Below are 14211 nucleotides of genomic sequence, written 5' to 3'. Positions count from 1 at the left end.
TAGATTCTTCAAAGTAGCCACCCTTTGCCTTGATGACAGCTTTGCACGCTCTTGGCATTCAGGAGGTAGTCACTTCTATTAACAGGTGTGCCTTGTTGAACGTTATTTTGTGGAATTTCTTTCCTTCTTAATGTGTTTGAGCCAATCAGTTGTGTTGTGACAAGGAAGGGGTGGTATACAGAAGATTGCCCTATTTGGTAAAAGACCAAGTCCATATTATGACAAGAACAGCTCAAATAAGCAAAGAGAAACGTCAGTCCATTATTACTTTAAGACAGAAGTTCAGTCAATCTGGAAAATTTAAATAACTTTGAGTTTCTTCAAGTGTAGTCGCAAAAACAATCCAGCTCTATGATGAAACTGGCTCTCATGAGGACCGCCACAGGAATGTAAAACCCAGAGTTATCTCTGCTGCAGAGGATACATTCATTAGAGTTACCAGCCTCAGAAATCGCAGCCCAAGAGTTCAAGTAACAGACACATTTCAACATCAACTGTTCAGAGGAGACTGGGTGATTCAGGCCTTCATGGTCAAATTGCTGCAAAGAAAACACTACTAAATGACACCAATAATAAGAAGAGACTTTCTTGGCCCAAGAAACATGAGCAATGGACATTAGACCAGTGGAAATTTGTCCTTTGGTCTGGAGTCCAAATTTCTGGGGTCCAACCGCCATGTCTTTGTGAGACGCGGTGCGAGTGAACAGATGATCTCTGCAGGTGTATTTCCCACTGTAAAGCATGGAGGTGGTGTGGGGTGATTTGCTGGTGACACTGTGATTTATTTAGAATTCAAGGCACACTTAACCAGCATGGCTACCACAGCATTCTGCAGCGATACACCATCCCATCTGGTTTGGGCTTAGTGGGACTATCATTAGTTTTTCAACAGGACAATGAACCAACACACCTCCAGGCTGTGTAAGGGCTATTTGACCAAGGAGAGTGATGGAGTGCTGCATCAGATGACCTGGCCTCCATAATCCCCCAACCTCAACCTGCTGGCTTGCCTCCCCACCACAGAAAGCACTGAGCTGGGCTGAAACACCTGCATTTGGGAGCTGCCTTACTCAAGAAAACAAAAAAAGAGACCATGTTTGTATGCGGCTTTATTAACTCAATGATACATATCTTTTTTTACATTGTTTGCAAACTGATATGTGACCCGTATTAATGCAAGCCCCCCCAAAAATGTTTTTTCTAAAAATGTGGGTCTCAAAAGCTCCACCTGCCCTGAATGACGGGTCGGCACTCGCCACTGATATCATGCAGTTTGGTGTAGTCACCAGTTCTGTTGTCAGAACGGAATAATTTATGCCGTGGTCTTCCAACATGACCGCCAGGAGGCATCGTTTACATGAAAACTAATAATTTGGTCTAACATAAAACCAAATTGTTTGAATCCTCAGCATGATTCAAATGGTTCAGCAAAGTAGTCACTTCCTACTGCAGCTTCCTTATAATGTGACCAGTGACATTTTAAGGGGTTTTAATAGCACAGTAGGGGCTCCCCCATACCAGTTTGGCATTTACAGAGGGAAATCTTGTTTAGGCCAGACAGATCTACATTAGACCAACACCAGGAACATGCAGTATACAGCGACAGATAATGGGCATTTTTACAATATTCTCTTTGTACATCAAGTCAGAAACGTAGAATAAATAACGGGGCCAAATAAGCAGACAATGAAAGCTCTTATAATATTCTATGATTACATTTCTCTAAAACAGGCTATAGACTACATGTGCACCACCAAGTCAGAACAGTAGGCGAAAGAGGGAAAAAGGGACCAAATGATTAACGTGAGGCACATGGGGTACTAACAGCTTACTACACACCACACACGTAGTATTACTTTCTTAGCTACAGTATACATAACTCCCTGGCATATTACATCATTCATGCATCAGTATAAAGTATCACCTGGTTGTACTCACTTCCTTACAAACCACTCATTGTTGAATTTGCAATTTCCAACTTGTTGTGTAATGTTTATGTCCAATGGCCGACGAGCACCGTTACGTTTGATCTATATTGGAACACAGGAGTGATGGTTGCTGATAATGGGCCTCTGTACACCTATGTAGATATTCCAATAAAAATCTGCCTTTTCCAGCTACAATAGTCATTTACAACATTAACAATGTCTATACTGTATTTCTTTAAAAACAAGGATATTTATAAGTGACCCCAAACGTTTGAACGGAAGTGTTTACATTTTTTACATTGTTTGCAAACTGATATGTGACACATATTAATGCCAATATAACATGCAAAACAGGCAAGGCCCGCCAAAAATGTTTTTTTCTAAAAATGTGGGTCTCAAAAGCCCCACCTGCCCTGAATGACGGGTCGGCACTGGCCACTGTTATCATGCAGTTTGGTGTAGTCACTTGGCTGTTATTGTCAGAACTGAATAATTAATGCCGTGGTCTTCCAACATGACCACCAGGAGGCATTGTATGTAAAGCCCTCTATAGGCTATGCAAAGCCTTGGTCGGGTCCATTCGAGTCCACTCAGGTCTATCATCTGTGCTTACTGTACATAGACCTGACACCTGATGACAATCAAACAGGACATGACCCAGACCAGAACAAAAAGATTTCATTTCGGACCCAAGTCAGGTCTGGAGTATTCAGGTGGACCTGTGAAGACCTTTAAACTGGAGTAACCAGATAATTTGCTTGACATTTGTAAATTGAATAATCCTTGACATTTGTCATCCCATGACATGGTCTCTAAGTTCACAGCAAGCTACATAACAATAAGCAATTAACATGTCCAATTCTTCACACATTCAGAGAATTAAATTCACAATTCTAAGTAAAATAACGTCATTGACTATTTACATGAAAACTAATCATTTGGTCTAACATAAAACCAAATTGTTTGAATCCTCAGCATGATTCAAATGGTTCAGCAAAGTAGTCACTTCCTACTGCAGCTTCCTTATAATGTGACCAGTGACATTTTAAGGGGTTTTAAAAGCACAGTAGGGGCTCCCCCATATCAGTTTGACATTAACATAGGGATATCTTGTTTAGAGCAGACATATCTACATTAGACCAACACCAGGAACATGCAGTATACAAAATGCATAAAGACAACGATGGCTGTTCAGTCATGTATCAGCTGTTACTCTTCTTAGAAATATGAAAGCACCTGTACTTTAAGAAGTGAGTAAACTCTACAATTGCAATACACAGGCTCCCTTTTTTGGGGGGGCTTCATTCACTGAGTCTAGCTCACATTCGGTCCATTGACCACAGTCATTTCTCCCATCATGCTGTTCTTCTCTTCTCTTTTAGTTCCTAAACCTTGTCTCCATGGCCACATTTTGTACTCTGCTCTCGTCATCATATTCGTAACTCAGGGTTCAGTTCAGTGTCAGCGAACTAGGGAAAACCATGATTAACCACTTTCAGGCGCCGTTTGCCTCTTTGCACAACACAACAAAGAATAGTTCAGACATGACGGCACAACACATTGCTCAATGTTGCTCCAAGTTCTACATTGAACACAGGCCTTATTTTAAGTTTCAGTTCCTCTTATCATCATCCCTCCATTTTGTTGTCTGCCAGTTGAAGAGAGATTGTTGCATCAGAGGGGGGAGACGCTTCACACATTCAGGCAGAGTCATCTTCATACACATTAAACGAATGGGTCACGCCTCTTTCCTGCCTCTCTGTGTCTCTCTGGGAAAAACAAAAACATTTCTCACACACAAAGTCTGAAATGCTCGTTCAATTCACAACTCTATTCAATCACTATTTAAGAACTATTTTATTAGTATGTTTTATTTCTAACTCAAACACAATGGATTCACTTTTGAACTTTGCTCTCTGGTTTGTTACCAGACACTGTTTTTTTCTAGATCCAAACAGCATTAAACACTGGCCAGAAATCCTGGCAAATAATGAGGGGAAAGGCTCACCATTGACCTTTCATGTCGGCGACATCTAGTTAGTAAGAACACCAGCAGGACTCCCACAATAAAAATCACAATCAGGCTGACAGCCACAACTGCTGCAACCTCTACTTTATAATGACCGATATCTCCCTGGGGCACTGGAAAGGAGAGAGGAAACAGAAAACATATGAATAGGGAATATAAACTATGACATGCTCCAGAAACATGTTTTAGATAAGAGAAGGTGAAGCCAAAAAGCTGTTAGAGGAAGAATTTGAAAAGTCAGACCTCTTGGTGTAACTTGACCTGTGGTGAAAAGGCTTTCCAACAAAAACACACACTTCCTCCCAACATTCCACAGCAGTATAACTTTCTTTGTTGACTTACTCGTCAACACATCACTGTGGATTCCAGCTCCTTCATTTTTTATCCAAACATTGGGTTCAGTCAGAGGAAACACTGTTCTCTACTCATTGGTAATGCTAATAAAGATAATACTGTTGTTTCTCTGTAGTTTCACTCTAGCAGAGTTAAGGTTTTTCCCTGTTGTGTTTTTATGCCTGGGCTTTCCCTAGCTTTCCCCCACCCTTAAGCACCCACTCCTAGATTTTCATTCTCATGTATTCCCATGCAGATGTTTTAGGACTTTATGTACAAGCCGAGACCCAAATCAAAATGATTCAATGTATTCACCCTGGTGGTGAAAATCCAGACCCTGACTACCATGATATAGTGCTACTGGTTAGTAGATCTACTGGTATAACTCGTCTCCTGTACTCACTAGACTTTTGATTGCAGCTGGAGTTGGAGGTGAGGTTGGAGGCCAAGGCTGTGTTCTCCACCACACATTGCAGTGTTTCACCCTCACTCAGCTCGATGGTCAGGTTGCTGGTCAGGCTGTAGAGTCCTGTAATGTTGTCCAGGTGGGTCACATCCCTCCTGGAGGGGTTCACCAGAGGATGTCCTTCCAGCTCCCAGTGAATCTGGCCCTCTGGATAGCCCCCAGAGGCTTTACACTGGTACACCCTCGATTCCTCTCCCCCTCCGGAACTCACCGAAGCCTGGTCTGAGACGAGGTCCATACAGACACTGTAGCTCGCTGAAGAGGAGAGAGGAGATAATCAACTACAGCGTGCCTGAAATTGAGTCATTTTTTAAGTAGAAAAGGAAGGGAAGTAAACAATGAAATCATCCGATGACTGAATGACTGAATGAACAAACAAACCAAATGACTTACCAGCCACATGTAGAATTACTTTTTCGTAGACAAAAGCGTTGGCTGTAAAGGAGCATTTGTACGTCCCGTTGTCTGCCATAGTGATGCCTGAGAGGAGCAGCGAACAGTTGTCCTTCTCTTCATTTAGAAAGAGACTGACCCTGTTTTCATATCTCATCCCTATGGTTGTGTGGTTATTACTTCCATCATGACGGAGTACGATGGTATGCTCTTCTAGCTGCCAGATAATTGTCTCTCTCACATTTCTATTTGCGCAGGGGCAATGCAGGAGGACCTTCTGTTTCACAATTCCTTTCACACCTGACAGGGCTAGAAGACAAAAAAAGGCATTTTTGAATAGTTTCAATTTCCCAAGGTTAATTTCCAATAGTTTTTGCCAAGTTGTACTTGTCTGTAACAAGATAAGAAAAGGTTGGAAAATGGCAACAGTGGTTTAGAAAAACTCCCCATGGTACCGAGGAATATAGGAAACGAGAAGAGCCAGACTCTTGAACAGCAATGGGCAACTTTGATGGGAGTGGGGGCCACAAAAAAATCTGAACTCATCATAAGGGGCTAACAGGTCTGCATACCCACATCTATACCAACACATGCAGTCAGAGATGGCCCTAGCCTTTTGGGGGCCTGTCATGCCAAATAGTGTGCCCCCCCATCACAATGGCATTTGATGAGTTCTAGCTTATGTTACTAGAACTTGCTAAATTCTGACTGGATTACGTAATGAACCAAAGCATCCGTTGCTATGCTGGATGCTTGGCTCTATTTTACCTCGTAGCGGTCACGAAGGAAGTAGGACGCAGCCTGTACCTCATAATTGCTTTCCAAGGACGGTGTTTTTAATGATGACAACCTGCTGCTTCAGAAGACCGAAAAGTCTGGAAAGACAACACTCTTTCTTTACCATATATTTGTCTTTATATAAAGAAATATGAAATATGAAGAAATAATTTAAGTCGTTTTTAGATTGGTGTTGCTAGCTACTGTATTACTTACCTCAGCCTGCCTAGTCAGACAGTTTATTTAGTTAACTGTAACTGTTATTGTAGCTTTTTGTTTGTATGTAGCTTGCACTTCAATGGCATCCCTTGAGGAGATTTTATTTTATCTTTCCAACCAGGTGAAGTACTATGAAGGCACCACTGATCGACAAGAGGCGACACATTCAGAGAAATTCACAATTCAGGGTAACGTTAAGCTTAGGGCTAGGCTCCTTTTTTCTCCACTTCCTGTCTGAATGACGTGCCCAAAGTAAACTGCCTGTAGCTCAGGCCCTGAAGCCAGGATATGCATACAATTGGTACCATTGGAAATAAAACACTTTGGAGTTATATAACACAATAAGGAATACCTAGGATAGGATAAAGTAATCCCTCTCACCCCCCCCCCCCCTTAAAAGATTTAGATGCACTACTGTTCCACTGGATGTCATAAGGTGAATGCACCAATTTGTAAGTCGCTCTGGATAAGAGCGTCTGCTAAATGACTTAAATGTAAATGTATATGGTAGGAGAAAATCCAAAGAAAAACCAACTGGAATATTTTTTTTGAGAGAGAGAAGAGACCATCCTCTTAGATACGCAAGAGAAATATCATATTGAAAATTAGCTCCTGGATGCTAAACAAATGACTTCCACAGGGTGTCAGCAGTCTATGTCCAAAAGGTTTGTAACTTCAAAAACGAATAAGAAACATCAGTTTTAGTAAAGGGACACAATCTTGGAAATTAGTGTTTGAGTGCGCCATGAAGACATTACCACCTGCTAAAATCGGTTTCCTATTGAACATACCTCTTTCCAAAAGAAATATTATAGTTCGATTACATTTTAGGGTATCTGAGGAGTAAATAGAAATGTATTTTAACTTGTTGAAACAAAGGGGAAGATTTTCGGATTCCTTTCTCGGCATGTTGAACGAGTGGATTACTCAAATCGATGGCACCAACTAAACAGACTTTTTGGGATATAAAGAAGGATTTTATCTAACAAAACGACACTACATGTTATAGCTGGGACCCTTTGAATGACAAATCAGAGGAAGATTTTCAAAAAGTAAGTGAATATTTAATCGTTATTTATGAATGTATGAAACCTGTGCCGGTGGAAAAATAGTTTGTGGGGCGCCGTCCTCAAACAATCGCATGGCATGTTTTCGCTGTAATAGCTACTGCAAATCGGACAGATTAACAAGACTAAGCTTTGAGTCGATATAAGACACATGTACATAAATGTTTAAAATCATTCATTTTTATGATTATTTATTTGAATTGCACACCCTCTAGTTTCACCGGAAGTTGTCCCGCTAGAGGGACACCGATCCTTAAGAAGTTTTTAATTAACTGGACCGATTTAACTATGTACAACCACTTTTCAACAACCATTTTCCATCTAGCTAGTTGGTCATCTACATTTTACTAGATATACATATAGTAGTTCAAGTCTGTCATGTTGAGGTATCTAGCGATAAGTGAAACCTAATCAAATGGATAGGTGTAAGCAATTAACGGTAATTCCAAATGCCCTTAACTAGGTGTCATCGCTAACAAGACAGAGCAAGAGGGAGAGGGGAAGAAAGTGAGAAAGGATGAAAGTGAGAGAGAGGTTGGAAGAGAGTGGAAAACAGACAGAGAGATGTAGAGAGAAAGACAGCAGTGCAAATGTAATTAGACTTAGTAATTCAACAACTCAACTAGTATTTCAACAACTCTTCTCTTCCAACTTGTTAGGCAATCATATGTACCTACAGGGAAGAATGGCCAGCCACACTGAGGGTGATTTTTACTAAGGAGAAGGAGGCCGTGCTGACCGATATGCATGCTGGCCATTTTAAATCAAATCGTATTAGTCACATGCGCCGAATACAACAGGTCACCTTACAGTGAAATGCTTACTTTTGGAGTGAAGTGCATGATTGCCAAAATCAACCTACGCTTCTTCTGACAGGGAATTGTCAAGGAGGTGCACAGCTGGGCAAGTGAAATAACCTTTTGTTTATCAATCACATTCTATTATATCTGAAATTATGATTTCAATGAATGTCATATCAGAGAGCACACAATGTTTCAATTTGTCACTTTTTGCTTAAAAAGGTCAGTACCTGTCTAGTCTGCCAGACGTTTGAGAGGGTGAAGACTGTGGCGCTGGAGTTGCAGCCCATCAAGTTGTTTCACCATGTCATATGATCGGTAAGTGTCCCAATTCAAATCTTGCCCTGATAAATTGTTTTGTAATGGTTGCTTTATTTGACCAAAGCAGAGTTCAATATTATAGAACGTGTGTGTGTGTGTGTGTGTATGTGTGTGTCAGTATCCTTACAAATATGAACATCTGCATACTGTATGACACAGATACGGATAAGATAAAAGCAACCTTCCCCAACACTTTAAATGTTAGGGGTGGACCTCATCGGACTCTTCACCAAATCCAGGAATGGCAACAGCTGGTGTCTGACGGCAACCGATCACTTTACCAAGTGGGTGGAGGCAATACCCATTAAGGTCGGTAAAGGAAGAGACATCCGGGCTAATTACTTGGTTTGGAAGAAGGACGAAAGGAAGGCGAGACCAAGGGAACCTCGCTGCTCTTTCGCTCCTAGCTGGGGTCACCATCTGCTAAGGTGAATATAAAAAAAATCTCATAACTATTTGCATTTGCACACAAAATAACCTGAAGCTAGTTTTAGTTTCCTTAACACTGATATTTTTATCTGTCTTCCTAGGGTTACCTCGGTGGAAGCCAACAATCTTCTCCAGTTGGACGGTCGACCACTGAAAGTACTGACGCCCTACACTTCGGTGAAGCCCAATAGACAAAGTATGTTATGCTTTGGTTGACATTTCAAAAAGCAAGAAATGGTAGTTATGAGCTTATAACAATTTACCTCTCCAAATTACTTTCAAACCATCGATTGTCCGAGCCCCCCAGGAGGTATCCCATCTACCAGAACCAGCGAGTTCGGATCAGTCTGATTCTCTGTGCTCTGAGTCGGGGGACCAGTATGAGGTAGGCTATACCTTCCAAAAGTGTTTGAAAAGTATATACCCTGAAGAAGGCACAGTGATGCCAAAACGTTGGTAAATACCCAATAAATTACGTGAAGTTTATATATGGATTGTGTGACGCTCTTTATTTTGATAGTGAAAAGTACATACCTCCCATTTATAACACTGGACTAATCCCATTAAATGTTCTTCCAGTAAAGTGTAACCTGTGTGTTTGCTTGTTTACGTCTCTGTCCCCTGTTCCCTTTAACTCAGCCCCTGTTCTCTAGGACCTAGGGTCCCAGAGAACAGTTTTCTTGCTCTATCAATATGTGAGATACACAGATGAACTAAAAACACTAGCACTGCAAACACTCAGAACAAAGGGAGCAGCAGTGCCTGGACTTTGCAGTCTCCCTCTTCAAGTCCCCCTTATGAGACTGGCTGCCTGTTGAGAACAAGTGACAGGCAGAACCTCTCACCTGCACAGCAACCACCTCCTCTATATTCCACACACCAGAATTCAGTATTTTAGTCTATAATGGCCATGTGAGTGTACAAAAAATCTGTGAAAATACACAACTGTACCAAAAAATATCAACGTTTATGTATTAAAATCTTAAATATTGCCAGGTTGGTTTTCACAGCTGTTTTACAGGGTGTTCATTATTGTAAGTTGTAAGGTTTCCTTTGATGGTATTTATTTGTTCCACATTATTCATTGTTGTATCCTAGGACCTACAATAGATACATATATATTCAACCACAAAAATGAATCATAAGAGGACTACTGCAGTCTTCCTCTTTATGCGGATGACTCTACACTTCTGGTGTCTCACAAAAGTAAAACTGTTGGAGAGCGTACTTAGCACAGAGCTTACTAACATTAGCAAACGGTATAGAGATAATAAGCTATCTCTGCACTTGGCGAAAACTGAAGCAATTATTTTGGGATCCAGACCTAAATTTTGTAGGTTGTCTGAAATCAGAGTGGGGTTAGGGGGTGAGGTGCTGACTACTAAAACCTATGTTAGCTACTTGGGATGTATCCTTGATGGAAGCTTGGGAGGTGTGAGCATGGCCAATAAGGTGCTAGGACTAATGCCAGGACTACGTTTTTGTCTAGAAAGTCCAAGCTGCTTGATAAGGACTCCATGACAGTGCTAGCTACTGCCCTCATTACATTTACATTACATTTAAGTCATTTAGCAGACGCTCTTATCCAGAGCGACTTACAAATTGGTGCATTCACCTTATGACCTCCAGTGGAACATTCAACATTCAATGCCATTTTGACTATGCTAGTACTTCCTGGTTTGGGGGCTTATCTAAACTTATGAAGGGGAAGCTCCAGATAGCCCAGAATAAGTTGATCAGGGTAGTATTGACTGTGAGTCCACGTACTCACATAGGCAGGAGCTGCTTTCAGGAACTAAACTGGATGCCTGTTGAGGCTAGGGTGTCCCAGATTAGACTAGGTTTGGTTTACAGGAGTATTTATGGTCCTGCACCCAGATATCTAAGTGATTACTTTCCTTGTGTTAGGGATGCACACAATCACAGCACCAGATCAGGTGTTGCTGATGTGTGCTTATACAGGTTCAGGAGTAATGCTGGGAAAGGTACTTTTTTTGTATACTGGAGCCTCAGAATGGAATGAGTTGCCTCTGTCTATAAAAACAATGTCCTCTCCGGGCAGCTTTAAAAAATAAAGTAAAAATATGTTTGGTGTCCTCTGTGCCCATATGAATCACCCCTATGATGTAACTGGAATGATGAGATAGATGTTCTTCTGTTTTTGTTTTATTATTTCACTGCCATACGGTGTTCGATCTTGTCTAGCCATCTTGTCTCAAGAGGACCGCAATGGAAATAAGTCCCAGACTTTATTGTGTGTTATCCTCAATGATTTTATTAATGTGCATGTATGGCTTTTAAGTTGTGTGCTTGTTTATTCTTAATGGTCGAATTAATAAACTAGACTGAAATGATATTATTTCAGTGTAGACAAGGGAAGGGCAGGTTGAAATAAAAACATGACAGCCAGACAAGTCAGTGTATGTCAGTGTATGAATCAAACGTCAGTGTATGTCAGTGTATGAATCAAACGTCAGTGTATGTCAGTGTATGAATCAAACGTCAGTGTATGTCAGTGTATGAATTAAACGTCAGTGTATGTCAGTGTCTGAATCAAACGTCAGTGTATGTCAGTGTATGAATCAAACGTCAGTGTATGTCAGTGTATGAATCAAACGTCAGTGTATGTCAGTGTATGAATCAAACGTCAGTGTATGTCAGTGTATGAATCAAACGTCAGTGTATGTCAGTGTATGAATCAAACGTCAGTGTATGTCAGTGTATGAATCAAACGTCAGTGTATGTCAGTGTATGAATCAAACGTCAGTGTATGTCAGTGTATGAATCAAACGTCAGTGTATGAATCAAACGTCAGTGTATGTCAGTGTATGAATCAAACGTCAGTGTATGTCAGTGTATGAATCAAACGTCAGTGTATGTCAGTGTATGAATCAAACGTCAGTGTATGTCAGTGTATGAATTAAACGTCAGTGTATGTCAGTGTCTGAATCAAACGTCAGTGTATGTCAGTGTATGAATCAAACGTCAGTGTATGTCAGTGTATGAATCAAACGTCAGTGTATGTCAGTGTATGAATCAAACGTCAGTGTATGTCAGTGTATGAATCAAACGTCAGTGTATGTCAGTGTATGAATCAAACGTCAGTGTATGAATCAAACGTCAGTGTATGTCAGTGTATGAATCAAACGTCAGTGTATGTCAGTGTATGAATCAAACGTCAGTGTATGTCAGTGTATGAATCAAACGTCAGTGTATGTCAGTGTATGAATCAAACGTCAGTGTATGAATCAAACTGATTTGCATTTTAATGGAGTGGATATTGCTGACTTTGTGATCTGTAAGGTAAGTAACTTTAATGTGTCAAGCAGATGGCACATTTTCTTTGCCATTTCTGAAACTTAGCAACGTTTAAGACATGGATTTCAAGTTGTAATGTTAACAAGGTACCCAAAAGTAGTTTGAAGTAATGTTTTCATTTTATTAGCTAAACAAAACTTGTTTAAACAGCCATTTTTTTTTAGGAAATCAGCCAGGTTTACATAGTTATGATAAGAACATAATTTAGGCTGGAATTCTAATCATTAGGTCATCACAACGTTGATATAGCAATGGACGCTAATAGTTTAATCGAATCCCATTGTGACACAGAGGGAGAACCCTTTTGGTAGGGGTCATGATTGTTCTTGCGTGCAGAACATTTTACCGGCCCCCTTTGCATGGGGTGTAGCAAAAATGTTGCAGTTTTACAGCAAGTTTGTTGCATTTCCTGCTGCGCCACTAGTTCTGTGAACATAACCTAATGGAGATGTATTCTTGACCATTTTTGCACTTTGCCTAGCATTCTAGTAAAAACAAAATAAATATATACAACAACTTGAAGGGGTAATTTCGACAATTGACAATATGCTGCTTTATTCTGATTTCAATTGCTGTAAAATATTGTACTGTGACCACAAATGTGATTTTAACTCGTAACCTCTTGGTCGCTAGCAACCTGAAATGTGCAGTCTACAGTGCAGCTACACCACCAGATATGTGAGTATGAAAGAGATATGGCCACACACTTGTTGGCAAGAATGCATTTCTGAACTTTGTTAAAATTGGATAAATATGGTCAGATTATCAACACCAGCGTAACATCAAAACTAGCAGTGCTCAATGACACTTGGCGTAGAGCAGGGCTCTCAAACCCTGTTTCTGCAGAGCTACCATCCTGATTCTAATAATTAGCTGGTTGATGAACTAAATCATGTCAGTTATAATTGGGGTTGGAGTGAACACCTACAGGAGGGTAGGTCTCCAGGATCAGGTTTGAAGAGCCCTTACGTAGAGTATACAACCCCCTTGTTTAAGAATGCATTGGTTCATACTAATTGCTTGGAACATACACAGAACAAAAATATAAACGCAACACGTAAAGTGTTGGTCCCATGTTTCATGAGCTAAAATAAAAGAGCCCAGACATTTGTCATAGGCACAAGAAGTATATTTCTCTCAAATTTTGAATACACATTTGATTACATCCCTGTTAGTGAGTATTTTTCATTTGCCAAGATAATCCATCCACTTGACAGGTGTGTTATATCAAAAAGCTGATTAAACCGCATGATCATTCCACAGGTGCACCTTGTGCTGGGGACAATAAAAGGCCACTCTAAAATGTGCAGTTTTGTCACACAACCCAATGCCACAGATACCTCAAGTTGAGGGAGCATGCAATTGGCATGCTAACAGCAGGAATATCCACCTGAGCTGTTACCAGAGAATTGAATGTTAATTTCTCTACCATATGCCACCTCAAGTTATTTTAGAAAATGTTGCAGTACGTCCAACCGGCCTCACAACCGCAGACCAAGTGTATGGCGTTGTGTGGGCGAGCGGTTTGCCAATGTCAATGTTGTGAACAGAGTGCCCCATGGTGGCGGTGGGGTTATGGTGTGGGCAGGCATAAGCTACGGACAATGAAAACATTTGCATTTTATCGATGGCAATTTGAATGCACAGAGATACCATGATGAGATCCTAAGGCCCATTGTCGTGCCAATCATCTGCCGCCATCACCTCATTTTTCAGCATGATAATGCATAGCCCCATGTCGCAAGGATCTGTACACAATTCATGGAAGCTGAAAATGTCCAAGTTCTTCCATGGCCTGCCTACTCACCAGACATGTCACCCATTGAGCATGTTTGGGATGCTCTGGATAGACGTGTACAACAGCGTGGTCCAGTTCCCGCAAATATCCAGCAACTTCGCACAGCCATTGAAAAGGAGTGGAACAACATTCCACAGGCCACAATCAACAGCCTGATCAACTATATGTGAAGGAGATGTGTCGTGCTGCATGAGGCAAGAGTAACGAGAGGTGGGTTTATTTCATTTTTTTGTGTATCTATGAAACAGAAGGAGGGTGCTCTGCGCCTCATGAAGATATCGGATTGGAATGTGTTGGATGTTTGAAGCAGGGTGCCTATCAAGGGTGTTATTG

The 14211-nt window shown here is 40.9% G+C and overlaps 2 protein-coding genes across 3 annotated transcripts in view; both read right to left on the bottom strand.

The window, feature by feature from the left end:
• Positions 1-14211, bottom strand: part of LOC135571395 (CD276 antigen-like) — a 31171-nt gene that overhangs the window by 7891 nt on the left and 9069 nt on the right. Inside the window, exons 2-5 of one of the 2 annotated variants that reach the window (XM_065017485.1) lie at positions 5150-5458; positions 4694-5011; positions 3937-4070; positions 1093-3697 (exon numbers count right to left, since the gene is read on the bottom strand). In XM_065017485.1, coding sequence (XP_064873557.1) covers positions 3629-3697; positions 3937-4070; positions 4694-5011; positions 5150-5458 — 830 coding nt within the window. In that variant the 3' untranslated portion in view covers positions 1093-3628. Of the gene's footprint in view, positions 1-1092; positions 3698-3936; positions 4071-4693; positions 5012-5149; positions 5459-14211 lie in introns of those variants that run through there. The other variant, XM_065017486.1, reaches the window with a different exon arrangement.
• LOC115125297 (phosphatidylinositol N-acetylglucosaminyltransferase subunit A-like) overlaps positions 1-14211 on the bottom strand; it is a 44795-nt gene that overhangs the window by 22644 nt on the left and 7940 nt on the right. The gene's annotated exons all lie outside the window — the stretch shown is intronic.

This window comes from Oncorhynchus nerka, linkage group LG1, assembly GCF_034236695.1.
Source record: "Oncorhynchus nerka isolate Pitt River linkage group LG1, Oner_Uvic_2.0, whole genome shotgun sequence".
Classification (NCBI taxonomy): domain Eukaryota; kingdom Metazoa; phylum Chordata; class Actinopteri; order Salmoniformes; family Salmonidae; genus Oncorhynchus; species Oncorhynchus nerka.
The sequence above is the reverse complement of the archived record's forward strand: the minus strand, read 5'-3'. Positions and strand labels throughout refer to the sequence as shown.